Genomic DNA, 15990 nt, shown 5'->3' with positions numbered 1-15990 from the left:
GGATTCTCAATTCTTTCCACTGATCTTTATGTCTGTCCTTTTGCCATTACCACACTGTTTTGATTATTGCAGCTGATTATTTCAGTAGTAAGTTTTGAATTAATGTGAGGAAGTGTGAGTCCTCCAACTTTGTTGTTTTCTAATTTAAGCTTGTTTTGTCTATTTAGGGGGTGCCTGGGTAGCTTACTCGGTTAAGTGTCCCACTTTGGCTTAGGTCATGATCTTGTGCTTTGTGATTTCGAGCCCCTCATTCGGCTCTTTGCTGACAGCTCAGAGCCTGAAGCCTGCTTCAGATTCTGTGTCTCCTCTCTCTTTGCCCCTCTCTGCTCATACTCTGTCTCTTTCTCTCAAAAATAAACATTAAAAAAAAAAGATGTCCATTTGGAATCTTTTGAAATTCCATATGAATTTTAGAATCAGCTTATCTATTTCTGCAAAAACGGCACTTGGCATTTTGTATGGGACTGTACTGAATTTGTAGATCAGTTTTGTAAGTACTGCCATTTTAACAATACTAAGTCTTTCAGTTCATGAACAGGGGATGTCTTTCCCTTTATTTAGGTTGTCTTTAAGTTGTTTCAAAAGTGTTTAGTAGTTCTCAGTGTGTAAGTCATATTTTCTTGGTTAAGTTTAATCCTAAGTATTTCATTATTTTTGGTGTTACTGTAAATAAAATTGTTTTATTAAGTTTATTTTTCCTTGTTTGTTTTTTTCCACAGTACTTGTTAGTTGTTTATTTATCAAGAGAAACTATTCCATAGTCCAATATTCATGTTTCATAGTTCAGGAATACAGGTCAGTGACCAACTTCCGTGGAACCAACCGAAAGAAAGTCACTTTGCTCTCTGAAAGATACCAGCCTTCATCATTTCCTCAAAATCTTTTCCGGGAATCATAATTTCTGTAGAAATCTATATAAACCTTCTTTCTGGTTTGTCCACAGCAAACTTTTAGGAAGCTGGAACCCCCAGGGTTATAATGAATGTTGCAACAATACGAAATTACAGATGCTTGGCCAGAAGGCCTTGCATCTGAAGTTTTAGCAAAGCACTGGAAGTCACGGTATTTATTCTCCTCAACACCATCTTCAAACCCAAACTTAATTTTACTTTTGGATTATTCATTGCTAGTACATAAAAATACAACTGATTTGGTGGGGGGACAACCATTGTTAACAAATTGTATTTTTTAATGCCCTGGAAACTACCCCTATAACTCTTTTAGGTAAACTTGTATGTCAAAGGATCAGGCAAGAATTTATAAATGTGTAAATTTGGCCTATTGTAATATAATAAGAAATGGCTCAGATCATGATCCCAGGGTCATGGGATCCAGCCCTGTGAAGGACTCTGTGCTGAGCATGGAGCCTGCTTAAAATTCTCTCTTTCCCCTGCTTGCTCTCTCTCTCTGTCTCTCTCTCTCACATTCAAATTTATTTATTTATTTTTAAATGTTTATTTTTGAGAGAGAGAGAACACGTGCAAGCAGGGGAATGGCAGAGAGAGAGGGAGATAGAAGATACAAAGTGGGCTCTGCGCTGACAACAGAGAGCCTGATGTACGGCCCAAACTCATATTTATGTCTCTATATAGACTGATGTCTTGCCTATAGACTTGTGGGTTAATTTCTGGATTCTCAATTCTTTCCCATTGATCTTTATGTCTTTCCTTTTGCCACTACCACACTGTTTTGATATTGCAGCTGATTATTGCAGAAGTAAGTTTTGAAGTAATGTGACAGAGTGTGAGCCCTCTAACTTTGTTGTTGTCTTTTAAGATTGTTTTGTCTATTTAGGGGGTGCCTGGGTAGCTCAGTCGGTTAAGAGTCCCACTTTGGTTGTGAGATCATGACCTGAGCCGAAATCAAGAGTCACATGCTCAACTGACTAGGCTACCCAGGAGCCGCTAAGATTTTTTATTTTTTAGGTAATCTCTACACCCAACATATGATTAGAACTCACTACCCTGAGATCACACGCTCCACTGACTGAGCCAGCCAGGCCACCCTGCATTTATTTATTAAAAAAATTTTTTTTAATGTTTATTTATTTTTGAGAGACAGAGAGACCAAACATGAGCAGGGGAGGGGCAGGGAGAGAGGGAGACACAGAATCCGAAGCACCCTCCAGGCTCTGAGCTGTCAGCGCAGAGCCTGACGCAGGGCTCGAACTCACAAACCGTGAAATCATGACCTGAGCCCAAGTTGGAAGCTTAACTGACTGAGCCACCCAGGCGCCCCAGGATATTTGTTTTTAAAAGTTCATGCAAATGTGATCAGAATGGTTGTGATCTGACAGCTGTGTGCTGATACTACAGAGAGCTCAAGTCGCTTCTTTGTTTCATTAGCAGCTCATCCTAAATAAGCTGAAACTTAGTATTTTTGTTTTGAGTTTTAATTTTTAAACTTGATTTTTGACGTCAGTACTTGGAGATAAAAAGCAAGGTTTTGGATCCTAATCGTAAATGTAGAGACTTTCCTATTCTTATGTTCCAGGACATTTTTTTCCAAAATACACTTTGAAAGCATTCCTTATTATTTCACTAGACTGTGTTTAATTTGCATTTCAGACCATATTTAGTTAAGTGTTTTTTATATTTGAACTGTGTAAAAATAAATTTTCTGGGAATAGTTGGGTACTAACCAAATGAATAAATATATATTTATTAGTCTCTTACACTGTGAAAACGAGTTAACTATCAAAATTTTTTGGATAGAATTTGTTTTCTGATTCTGATTTTTTAAAAAAATATCTGGCCTTGGGGCATCTGGGTGGCTTAGTCAGTTAAGTGTCCTGCTCTTGATTTCGGCTCAGGTCATGATCTCATGGTTTGGGAGTTTGATCCCCAAGTAGGTCTCTGCGCTGACAGTGTGGAGCCTGCTTGGAATTCTCTGTCTCTCTCTGCTCTTCCCTTGTGCTCTCTTTCTCTCAAAATAAATAAATAAACTTAAAAAAAGGTATCTGGGGGGTGCCTGGGTAGCTCAGTTGGTTGAGCATCCAACTTTGGCTCAGGTCATCATCTCACAGTTTGTGAGTTGGAGCCCCACGTCAGGCTGTGTGCTGATGGCTCAGAGCCTGGAGCCCACTTTGTGTCTCCCTGTCTCTCTGCCCTTCCCCTGCTCATGCTCTGTATCTCTCTCTTACAAAAATAAGTAAACATTAAAAAGAGAAAAAGTATCTGGCCTTTTGAATAAAAAATACTTATCAATGTACAACTACTGCTAGTTAAAAAGTAAACTAGTCTAAAGGTTTATTGTTTTTAAGTTCATTTATTTATTTTGAGAGAGAGAGAGAGAGAGAGAGAGAGAGCAAGCAGAGGAGGGACGGAGAGGGAGGGAGAGAGAGAATCCCAAGCAGGTTCTGTGCTTTCAGCATGGAGCCCAACAAGGGACTTGGTCCCATGAACTGAGACCATGACCCAAGCCCAAATCCAGAGTTGGACACTCAACCAACTGAGCCACCCAAATGCCCTAGTACTGAAAATTTTTAAGGAATAATGTTAGTCCTTTGCTGCATCTTCCACCTCTCCCCTTGCTTTTACCCTATATCCCAAAAGTGCTATTTTTCCAAAAGAAACCATTTCTAATTCTTAGCTGTTCTTTCCTGGTATCCAATTGTTTCTAAATAATACACTAATATTGCTGTATGTGATTTTTATAAGGCTGGTTGATTGGAGAGGCAAAGAATAAATGTTCCTTTAGTGTAGGGAAAGGATACAAGAACACGATTGCATTAGGAGGGTTTCCTGAACAGAGGACACAACACTCCGTGTGGAGGGGCACATTTGATCTTCAAGTTCCTGTGGGAGGATATAACCTAATCATGTTCATGAATGTTAGTGGAAAGGATTTCCTCTGGCCTTCTGAGAACTTTGCTTTTGCCATTTTTTACCAGGAATTTTTATAATTTCCTGGTGTTTAATTGTTGAAGAGTCTCTGGTTACTTATCTCATTGTTGTCCAGGTTCTAGTAACTGTTAAAAACTGCTGTACATTCCTGAATGTTTACTGTGAGAGTAGGCGAATTGAAGGTTAATTTCTCATGCATACAATCTGACTAGCAATCCCAAGCTTAGGGTCTGTTTGAGGTCTGTATTACTAGGTATTTCTTAGGTTTGTCAGTTTTTATTTATTTATTAAAAATTTTTTTTAAAATTTTATTTATTCTTAAGCACTACCCCCCACCGTAGGCTTGAACTCATGACCGCAAGATCAAGATTCACATGCTCCATCTACCAGCAGAGTCAGCCAGGAGCTCTTTGGGTTTGCCAGTTTTAGATATGTATTGACTCCCTATTGTGATAGCTAAGGATTTAGCTCCTTTCACCTGTTACCGTTTCCTCTTCATCTTCCCCATGTTATTAAATTATGTTAAAAGCCAATAATCATTGTGAACAAAATTGTGGACTATGGTTACTTATAAAACTTTTTGTTTTTCTTCCAGTGACTTATTATATCCTGTATTCATTTGTACCATTTTCTATACACTTACTGAAAATTTCAAACCACTGTTAGATTTAAATCTGTCATATGCCTACTAACCTCTTCCCTTCTCCTCCCCCTCTGCCTCCTCATTTCTTAAAAATCAGTAAGGGGATGCCTAGGTGGCTCAGTCAGTTAAGTGTCTGACTTCAGCTCAGGTCATGATCTCATGGCTTGTGAGTTTGAGCCCCGTGTTGGGCTCTGTCTCTCTCTCTCTCAAAAAATAAATAAACATTAAAAAAAAATTAAAAAAAAAATCTAAGTCTGTCAACATCTTTTTCTCTGGTGACCTCCTTTCTAGAGTTCTCCATCTTTGTGCTCAAAATGAACAGGTTGTGCTATTAGACTTTTTTTTGTTTTTAAGTTTATTTATTTATTTTCAGAGAGAGGGAGAAAGCGAGAATGAGCAGGGGAGGGGCAGAGAGAGACAGAGGGAGAAAGCGAGAATGAGCAGGGGAGGGGCAGAGAGAGACAGAGGGAGAGAGAGAATCCCAACTAGGCTCCATGCTGTCATGCCAGATCCTGATGCGGGGCTCAACCTCAGGAACCTTGAGATTAGCTCAGGAACCTGAGCTGAAACCAAGAGTTTCCATTTACTCAGAGTCAGGCACTCCACTGACTGAGCCATTCAGGCGTGCCCCCACCCTTTAAAACAGCAGTTTGCCTTGAACTTCCCTCTGACTTTCTCCTGTTTCAGATTTCTTGTTTCCCATACCTTATATATGCTTAGTTGGTTTTGTGTGTGTTTGTGTGTGTGTGTGTGTATAGCATAGCCTCAGTAGCTTCCTAAGAGAAAGAGTGCATGAGTACATGTAATTTTAATCCTTGCATATGTGTGACGATCTTTAAAAAATTTTTTCCTTTGCACCTATTGGTTGGTTAATAGGGTTTTTTTTTTTGTTTTTTTTTTTGCAAATTTGAAGGCATGTGCCATTGTCTGCCATACATCAAATGCATCTCCTTCCTTTGTAGATCACTAGTCTTTTTCTCTGTGAAAGCTTTTAGTGTTTTTGTTGTTGTTGTTCCTGCTGTTAGTAAATTATTATTATGTAACATTCTGTTGTGTTATGGATGTAGTCTTTTTCTCCTGTCTAAACATATTAATTAGAGATGGTTTTGTTTGTTTTATGAAGGTTTCTCTTCTGTTTCCTGCTTTATCTCTGTTTTCTGTGGATTACTCTTATTGTTTACTGTGGCCTTCACAATGGAGACTTTCTTTCAATATTAGTTGATTTTTGGCTCTCTGTTCATATTAAATGGTAAGACATTAAAAACCTCATTCCATTGATTTGTATAGGAAGAAGAAAAAATACAAAAGGATATGTTCTAAGCTCTAACAGTTGTGGGAGGGTAGGTTGGCTAGGGTAGGTACCTTTTTTTCAACATTCTGTACAGTTTAAGATTTTTATAACAATTTTGAATTGCTTTTATAATTTTTTAAAAAAGCTTTGATAAAATTATCTATTGCTATGTAACATGTTACCCCCAAACTTGGTTGCTTAAAGTAACAAACAAGTTTAGCATCTATCATGGTTTATGAGGGTCAGGAATTTGAGAGTGTGGCATAGCTGAGTCATTCTAGCTTAGGGTCTCTGGTCAAGTTGTAGTCAGTCTCTTGGCCATGGTGGTATTCATTTCAGAGCTCAACTATGGCTGGAAGATTTGATTCCCAGATGACTCATTATTGGCTGTCCTCACTTTCTTAAAACCTTTTTTTTTCTTAAAGTTTATTTATTTTGACAGAGAGAGAAAGAGAGTTAGTGAGTGAGCATGAGTGGAGGAGGGGGTTGGTGCAGAGAGAGAGGGAGAGAGAATATCAAGCAGGTCCCATGCTATTAGCAAGGAGCCAGTGTGGAGTCCTACCTGGGCTCGAACCCATGAACTGTGAGATTGTGACCTGAGCTGAAACCAAGAATTGGATGCTCAACCAACTGAGCCACCCAGATGGCCCTCTTAAAAGCTTTTGAACTGAGGATATCAGTTTCTCATCTCATGGACCAACACATGGTAGCTGTTTGCTCTCTTACTAGTGATTTGAGAGAGGCAATCATTTTCCCTAGATGGAAACTGTAGTCTTTTTTTATAACTTAATCTTAGAAAGTGACATGCTATCATTTTTGCCATATACTGTTGATCATACACACCAAGCCTGGTATAATGAGGGAGGGCACTACACGTGGATGTAAAAAACAGGAGGCAGGGATTACTGGTGGGGGACCAGAGTGTACACTTTGGTAGCTTCCAAGATGGCTCCCAGTGATCCCTTCCTCCTGGTATTCCATTGAGTAGTCTCATCCCAACTGTACTAGGACTGATCTATATAAGGAATGGCATACAGTAGGAGTGTTGGTATGCTACAGATTAGGTTGTAAAAGACTGTGGTTTCCATATTGAGTGTTCTCTCACTTGTTTGTACACACACCTCTTTCTTTCTTTTGGATTACTAATTCTGGGGGGGAGCTAGCTGCCATCTCTTGATATTCAGGCACCCTATGGAGTGGGAGATAAGAGGCCTCTGCTCTACAGCCTTTGAGGAACCGAGACTTGCCAGCAACCATGTACATGAGCTTAGAAGTGGATTCTCCATCCTCTGTTGAACCCTGAGTTTACTGCAGCTTTGGCTGACAGCTTGATTGTAACCTCATGAGAGACCTTGAGCCAGAATCAGTTAGCTAAGCCACTCCTGGGTTCCTGACCCTTAAAACCTGTGTGGGATAATGAGTGTTGTTTTAATCTGACAAGTTTTGGGTGAATTTGTTACATAGCTGAAGAACACTAATAAGTTAAGCAAAAAAAAATTTTTTCACACACACACACACACACACACACACACACACACACACCATACACATTCAAAACCTCATTGGAAGGTTGGTATGCATAGGTTGGGCTTGTTGAGTAATGGAACTTTATTGTGGCTTGATTATATTAAAAGCCTGTTTTTATGGGCTGACTCCTAATATTGGTATCTGGAAGTCTATTCTCTGAGTCTGTTTAGTTTCTTTACAGAAAAGTCTTTGAAGCCTGGTTGCTTTATTCTTAGAGCTGGACAGGGTAAGGGGGCTAAAGTTACCATAATTAAGTAGGTGGTTTGATCTGTCCCTTCCTATTTGTCCTGTTTTGCCTGTTGTCTCTCATTTCAGAGATGCTTCTGTTTGGTTTCTTCAGACAATAAATCTCTAATTTATTTTAGGAATTGTAACTTGTCATGGTGAGATGGTAGTCAGTTTCCCTACTTTTAGCTCCATGCCTTATCCATTTCCTCTGAGACTTAGGGCTTCTGCTAGTAGCCTTGGCTTGCTTATCATAATGTAGCCTTTTTCTGTTGCAGTTGAGATTTGTTTTTCCAGCTCTGGTAAGTTCTTCATTCGCTCTTCTTTCTTTCTTTCTTTCTCTCTCTTTCTTTCTTTCTTTCTTTCTTTCTTTCTTTCTTTCTTTCTTTCTTTCTTTCGGATTTTATTTTTTTAAGTAATCTCTATAACCAACCTGGGGCTTGAACTCACAGCCCTGAGATCGAGTTACATGCTCTATTTACTGAGCCAGCCAGGTGTCTCTCCCTCTCCTTTAAAAAAAAAAAAATTATCATTTTTTTTTAAGATTTTAATTTTATTTATTTATTTTTAAAGTTTATTTTGAGAGAAAAAGAGAGTACTTGTGCACAAATGGGAAAGGGGCAGAAAGAGAGGTAGAGAGGGAATCCCAAGCAGGCTCTGTGCTGTTAGTGCAGAGCTCCAACTCAGCGCTCAGACTCACTACCTGTCAGATCATGACCTGAGCCCAAATCAAGATTTGGATGCTTAACCAGTTGAGCCACCCAGCAATTGGTGGGTAAATAAATGATTATCTTACTTTTTTCTAGGTTCAAATCTTTTGTTGATTCCTGGCTTTATTTTTTAAGTATTTAATAATTTATATAATTTATGTGATGATCTTATAATTTCTCAAACAAGCAGTGTTTAGAATAAAAGAGAGGGTTTTTTTTCTTTAATTTATAATTTCCTTTGATTTTCTTGGCTCTCATTTATTTATTCTCTTCCGCTTTTTAATCTCTTACTTGAAAGGATGCTAAATTTTTTTTTTTTTGTATTAGGTTTATAATTAAATATACATAGTATAAACCTTGCATGCAGGGTTTATAAACATTGATGGAGAGAGACAATTCGGAAAAGTATCTTTGTAAATCTGTTATATATACAGTAAACTCTTTGTATAAAGGAACTACATTATGTTTTTGCTATATGATAGTATCGCGATGGATACATGTTAGGTACTTGGGAGATAGCATCTGACTGAAAAATTTTTTTTTATGGAAAGTCCTTTTTAAAGTGGGATTTTAGGGGCCCCTGGATAGCTCAGTTGGTTGAGCATCTGCCTCTTGATTTCGGCTCATGTTATGATCCCAGGGTCATAGGATTGTGCTCTGAGTTGGGCTCCACAGCTGAGCATGGAGCCTGCTTAAGATTCTCTCTCTATATATAAAATAAAAAAATTGAATTAAATTAAAACATAAAGTGAGATTTTAAGTGTTCAGTGTTTAAAATGTGAGAATTGATACTTTCCTTTTTTGTCTTTAGATACATATTTTTTCTTTTTTTTTAAGTTTATTTATTTATTTTGGGGGGGGTTAGGGGCAGAGAGAGAGAGAGAGAATCTTTGGGGGGGGGGTTAGGGGCAGAGAGAGAGAGAGAGAGAGAGAGAGAGAGAGAGAATCCCAAGCAGGCTCCTTGCTGTCAGCACAGAGCCCAATGTGGGGATTGATCTCACGAATTGTGAGATCATGACCTAAGTCAAAATCAAGTCTTTTGCTCAAACAACTGAGTCGCCACTGAGACGACTGGGTGCCACTCAGAACAGGTTTTTAAAGAATCAGAGCCATCATATGCTAATAGTCTTGACACACTGGACTGATGCACCACAAAGAGTGGAATGTAAAGAAGGGCCATGGAAGATCCATCTGAAAAACATTCAAGAATATATGAGAAAAAAGAATATAATAAATTTTAAGAATTGTTATCTGATAAAGATAACATTTATTCAGCATGTATTAGATGTATACGGTATCAGTTTAGTCCTCTTGGCAACTTTATGAGGTAGGTATCTCATAAAGAATAAGTTAGATCTTAAGAAATTTGTTGATGTCCAAAAAGCATCAATCATTGAGCAGAGATTTGAAATATAGATTTGTTTTAATTGTAACATTTGTATTATTTATTTTCTGCGAACTTACTATGGAAGTATTAATTTGAAATTAATTATATGTCCAGACTTTGGCGTAAATTATGGTAGATATGTAAAGGTTTATAAACTTAGTGAAATTGTGTTTTCCTTCAATTATAGGTATAGTGTAGGTGAGAAAAAAATGTGTGTAATTTGCTCTAAAAATTGTTAATATTTAGTTTTAATTGGTACATTAGTAGATGAATAAATCCTGTATGAGAGATTGAAACACTCAACAGTTCTTCTTGACTAAGTTTTCAAAACAATACACTTCTTGTATTGACAGTTTCCAGGATAGAACAAGCATTGCCACTATTCAGAAGTGTCAATTAGATAATTATTTGATATTTAAAAATTAAACTTCTTCTAGAATATACTAGTTTGTTTAAAGATTGTGAAAGCCAGGGGCGCCTGGGTGGCTCAGTTGGTTAAGCGGCCGACTTCGGCTCAGGTCATGATCTCACGGTCCGCGAGTTCGAGCCCCGCGTCGGGCTCTGTGCTGACAGCTCAGAGCCTGGAGCCCATTTCAGATTCTGTGTCTCCCTCTCTCTCTGCCCCTCCCCTGTTCGTGCTCTCTCTATGTCTCAAACATAAATAAACATTAAAAAAAAAAAAAAAAAAGATTGTGAAAGCCAGTTTTTTCCTGGAGTAAGAAAAATGTAGGATCTTTATCTAATTGAAAGAATTAAGTTAGTCAATTTTGATGTGTCCAATTTGTCAAAATGTAGTAACTGAAAATACGTAGGAAAACTTGAAACAAAGTAGGCTGTTGAAAATAATCTTTTCTAGCATATTGAAGAGTTACAGTGGGTATGAGGAGAGATAAAATGTGGAATGTATAATAACTGCCAGATGAGTGTTGATCTAATTATGGAGAGTAAAGGAAGAGGTTTATACAAAACAAAGTGGAGGAATATATGACAGGTTTGTTTTGATTTTTCCTGACACTAGGTAAATACTATAGAAGTAAAGGTATGAAGAGAATTAATGTCATGGTAATTGGGAAGTAAAAATCCTCATTAGAAATGAAAATAGTTTTAAGAAAGGAAGCTAGAGTAGTTGAGGAAATATATTTTTCTTATGAATCCAAATCTATAATAATGTAATCATACAAACCTTAGGTAAGTCTTGATTAACGTAAGCATGCATGAAAGACATTACTTAATGTTTACTCCAAAAATTCTCAAAGTAATAATAGTTGGTTGTAAATTTCAGTGCTGATTATTCAATGCCAAAAATTTACAGCTGGATTATTTGTATAAATCAAGATGAATTATTTCTGTAAATAAATATATATTAGTTTGAAGTAAAACAATATTTGGAGTATCAAGTGATACTCCATATATAAGGTTAAAAGGCTATAATTGTTTTGTTTCATTATTAATTTTTAAAAAAAATTTTAAAAATGTTTATTTTTGAGAGAGAGAGAGAGAGAGGGAAACACAGAATCTGAAACAGACTCCAGCTGAAATTGCACACTAAACTGACTGAACCACCCAGGTGCCCCTATAGTTAATTCTTTATAAAGCTATTTTTCAATATTTTCTTCTCCATGTTTTAATATTATGGTTTGTATATTTAGGTCTTCAATTGACTTGAATAGATTTCTGTATATGATGTGAAGTGGGGATCCAGTTAAATTTTTTTTTTTCCTCAAGTGAAATCAAGTATTCTATCACTGTATTGTGATAGTCCCAATCTTTACCCATTGATCTGCAATGCCAATTTTTATTTGTCTATAGCTTGGTTTCTAGGTTTTCCATCCTTTTCTGCTTGTCTGTTTGTCCTTGAACTAATGCAGCTTTATTTTTATTTTGTTACAAAACTTTATAATAAATCTTGATGTTTGATAGGACAAGTCCCTACACTTTGTTCTTATTCAAGAATTTTCTTAATCTTGGCTCTTTCCTTTTGTGCATAAATTTTAGAATGAGTTTGTCAAGTACTTAAAAAATTCTTTTTGGGGTTTTTGTTTAGGATTGCATTGCATTTTTAGATTAATTTGGAAAAATGAGATCTTTACCATATAAGTTTTTCTATTTATGCATATATATTTCTATTTTTCTTCTAGCTATTTTGTATATTTTAGTAACATGTAGTCTGTAAGTACATTAAATACAGGATTGCAAAATGGTTAGGTTTTTTTTTGTTTTGTTTAAAAATTTTTTTTTTAATTTTTTAAATGTTTTTATTTATTTTTGAGACAGAGAGAGGACACAGAACATGAGCAGGAGAGAGAGGGAGACACAGAATCCGAAGCAGGCTCCAGGCTCTGAGCTGTCAGCACAGAGCCTGACGCGGGGCTTGAACTCACAGACTGTGAGATCATGACCTGAATTGAAGTCGGTTGCTTAACCAACTGAGCTACCCAGGTGCCCCTGTTTTGTTTTAGACTTCCACATCTTATGGTAGTGATCATTGCTAAGTTTGTTAGGTTCAAAAATTATAAAAATAATTGTGTTTGGGGAAAAATGCAAACCATGCAGAAGTGATTAAAAGAAAAATCTGGGGCAAATTATTATCTCTAGAGCAATACTGTCCATTAGAATTTTCTGTGATGATGGAAATGTTGTATGTCTGTACTGTTCAATATGGTAACCATTAGTCACATTTAGTTTTGAACATTTGAAGTGTGGTTAGTGCAACTGATGAATTGAATTTTAAAATTTTATTTGATTTTAACTAAGTTTTTAAAAATTTATTTGTTGTTTTTAGTAATCTGTACACCCAACGTGGGAGTCGAGCCCACGATCCCGAGATCAAGAGTCATACTCTCTTCTGATATAGTCAGCCAGGCACCTCTAATTAATTAAATTCAAATAGTGATATGTGGTTAGTTGTTACAATATTAGTGCAGCTTAGGTCTTACTGCAGTATTGTACGGTTTTCTTCTAGGTGTACATTTTTGGTGAGGTTTATCCTGGGTATTTTATTTTATTTTATTTTTATTAAAAAAATTTTTTTTTAACATTTATTTATTTTTGAGAGGGTGGGAGACACAATCCGAAGCAGGCTCCAGGCTCTGAGCTGTCAGCACAGAGCCTGACTCAGGGCTCGAACTCACGGACTGTGAGATCATGACCTGAGCCGAAGTCAGACTCTTAACTGACTGAGCCACCCGGGTGACTCCCTAGGTATTTTAAAAGTAAAGTTATTGCTATTGTGAGTAGAATATTTTTTCAGTAACATTTTTTCGATTATTGCTGGTATTTGGAAATGCTCCTGAATTTTGTGTATTTTCTTTAACTTGGTTACCTTGTTACCTGCATTAAAAGAAAGATGGTCCTTGGCTCTTCTGATTCTCTCTTTCAGAATTCCAGATTCTTAGATTTTGGGATAAAGCAGCATTAGGGATGTTGTTGAGGGATGGTGGTGTTGAGGGATGGTGACTTGATTATGCAGTTTGGAGAAAGTTCAATAATATTTTACTGTTATAAAGGTAAGTTTAATGATTGATTAATGAAGGGGGCAAAGGAGTCAGGGATGACATTCCAACTTTTGGTTTTGGTGGTATTTACGATTGAGTTAGGGAGTATGAGAGAATGACATGTTAGAGGGAGTGGATAGATTGAGTTCAGTTTTGTTCATGCATGAGATGCATATGTGATATTCAGGTGGATTCGATTTATGTTTCTGGTGGGTAGAGGATTCATGGCTGGAGGGAAGTATAATAAATAAGCATTATACTTAATTTTACCTTGATATAATGCCATTCAATGAAGGTTAGCTGTTATTATACTATTATCAACATCATCATCATCATCATCATCACCACCAAAATTATTAAATAGGTGGTATTTAAAGCAACCAATGGGGCACCTGGCTGGCTCAGTCAAAAGAGTGTATGACTCTTGATTTGGGGGTCATGAGTTTGAGTCCCACGTTGGGCATAGAGATTATATATGTATGTAGGTACATACATATGTATAAATAAAAAATAAAAGCAACCAATAGATAAGCCTTTCAGAGAAAGGGTAAAAGTGAAGGCAGCGGGTTGGAAGATAGAACACTGAATAAATGGATAATGAAGAAGAATTGATTATGGAAGAGGCTGAAGAAGAAATAGTGAGTTTTTAGCAGAACTAAAACAGGGTCTCATGAAGTACAGTGAGTTTGTATGACAGAGTGGTTAATAGTATCACACGTAAGAGAGATGCCTAGTAACATAAAACCTACAAGAATTTAGTGGATTTGATAATAGGATGTCAGCAGTGACCTCAGGTAGGTAAATCACGGTGGAATGATAAGGGCCAGAAGTCAAATCGAAGAGTGTAAGAAATAAATGACAGGTGTGATGTAAAGTGGCCCAATTTTGTTGATATGGCCCAGTGGCCAGGCAGTAACATCTTCCAAGTCAAATTTTAAATTTCCTTTAATGAAAATACGTGGCTAGTCATTTTGAATAATTATCAGTGATTTTTAAAAATAAAAACATAAGTGGGGTGCCTAGGTGGCTCAGTCAGTTAAGTGTCTGACTTTGGCTCAGGTCGTGATCTCATGGCTGGTGAGTTCGAGTCCCGTGTTAGGCTCTGTGCTGGCAGCTGCTTTAGATTCTGTCTCCCTCTCTCTCTGCCCCTTGCTGCTGTACTCACTCTCTCTGTCTTTCTCTCTTTCAAAAATAAACAAACATTAAACAAAATTAAAAATAAATAAAAATAAAAACTTAAGCAAAGAAAATTTAATAATATAAAGAGTGTAGTTCTATTTAAGTGTAAATCTAGTTTCTTTTTCTTCAGCCTTCTGTAATTGAGTTTTAATCCTCATTTAGTTTACTAGTGAGAATTTAAAATGTTATTTTCATAAATCTTGTAACTTTTTGCTATTATTTTCATTCTAATCCAGTGGTTTACTTTTTAATCTGTTTCTTGGTAAGCCTCTTAAAACATTGCTGTGGTGATTAACACTTTTGGCCTCTCTTTTTCCTTTCCAACATGTTTTGATATGTTTATTTTTTAATTGCTAGGGGTAATTAAACATGTTTAAAATCTTACCATACCCATACTATCTGATTGATTCTACCAATTCTATAAAATTTTGCATACTACTATTAGGATTCTTTGGACCATGTGGTAGTATTTATAGATTTCTTCAAATTTTACTTAATTCTTAGAAGGCAATCTTAGTTGCAGGCATTTATGGAATATTTTATTGTTATACTGCTGTGTAAGCAAGTCTTAGTTTGGTGTTACCTATTTGTGTGATATTGAGTTGGCCATTTCATTTATGACTGGGCTGTCTCTGGACTTGACAGTGTTTTTAAGGACCTTTGTAGGTCTGAAATTTTATGTTATGCTTATCTTCAGGGAAAGCACATTTGAATAAACAATGTTTGTTTCAATCTTAAGGCCCTACCTGTGTTTCATTACTGTTAGTTGCACACTGCTGCTGATCTAGCATATCTTAATAGTTATCTATCATGTATTAATACATTTTATTTATGTGTTCTGATATTTAATTATAAACCTAAATAACAGTGCCATTTTCCCATTGCCCATGATGGGAATGCCATGATGGGATTTTATTCTTTTGTGCTTCCTTTAATAGCTCGGATAGGGTTGAAGGAAAGTACTCCCCCTTGTCCTCTCCTACTTCTTGCCCTCCTCCCTTCTTTCTCTCTTTTCCCTCTTCCTCCTTTCCTTCCTTCTCTCTTTTTTCCTATCCACTTGTCACCTGTTGCTGTCAATATTTATACAATACAAATATTTAAAACAAATTTATTTTAAAAATTTTACACAAGAAAAGTTTGAACTAATCTTCGGAGGCTTAAATGTTCATTGGTTGAAAAATTTAAGTGAAAACTACATCCAGAAGAATATTATGACCCCATTCTAAAGTATTATATCTATTTGTTTTTAATGTGATTTTTCTAGTTTCAAAAGTAAAACATGCTAATTATTTACATTTCGAAAAAGCACAAAGAAGAGAATAAAAATAATCTGTAATGCTATATAACATTTTGGTGTTATGTTTCCAATTCTTTTTGGGAGTATATTGCCATTTTTCCTTTTTTTTCAACTTAATGCTGACCTGCTCCCAGTGGTGTTATAACTTACTCATTATAAATCTACTTTCTGGATAATATTTGCTTACACTTTTCCTTAAATAATGCTCGCATTGACATCCTTGTACCCAACTGTCTGATGTCTTAATGGAAATTTGTAGTTATGCAATTGTTTCAAAATGTGAACGGTTTCAACTGCTTTCCTTCTCTATTTAAGCTAGATGAATTAGTCATTTTATTGAGGTGCAAGCATTACAGGAAAGGGAAGAGAGGTGAGTATTGCATGTAAATGTG

General features: G+C 36.4%; 1 protein-coding gene across 6 annotated transcripts in view; it reads left to right on the top strand.

Moving 5' to 3' along the window:
* ADK (adenosine kinase) overlaps positions 1 to 15990 on the top strand; it is a 516864-nt gene that overhangs the window by 43603 nt on the left and 457271 nt on the right. Inside the window, exon 2 of one of the 6 annotated variants that reach the window (XM_060643141.3) lies at positions 944 to 1062. The exons of the other annotated variants lie outside the window; for them this stretch is intronic. Within the exon in view, the coding sequence (XP_060499124.1) occupies positions 983 to 1062 (80 nt within the window). The 5' untranslated portion in view covers positions 944 to 982. The remainder of the gene's footprint in view (positions 1 to 943; positions 1063 to 15990) is intronic. 6 annotated transcript variants of the gene reach the window in all.

The sequence above is a fragment of the Panthera onca genome, chromosome D2 (genome assembly GCF_046562875.1).
Source record: "Panthera onca isolate mPanOnc1 chromosome D2, mPanOnc1 haplotype 2, whole genome shotgun sequence".
NCBI classification, from domain to species: domain Eukaryota; kingdom Metazoa; phylum Chordata; class Mammalia; order Carnivora; family Felidae; genus Panthera; species Panthera onca.
This window is presented reverse-complemented; position numbering and strand designations above follow the sequence as displayed.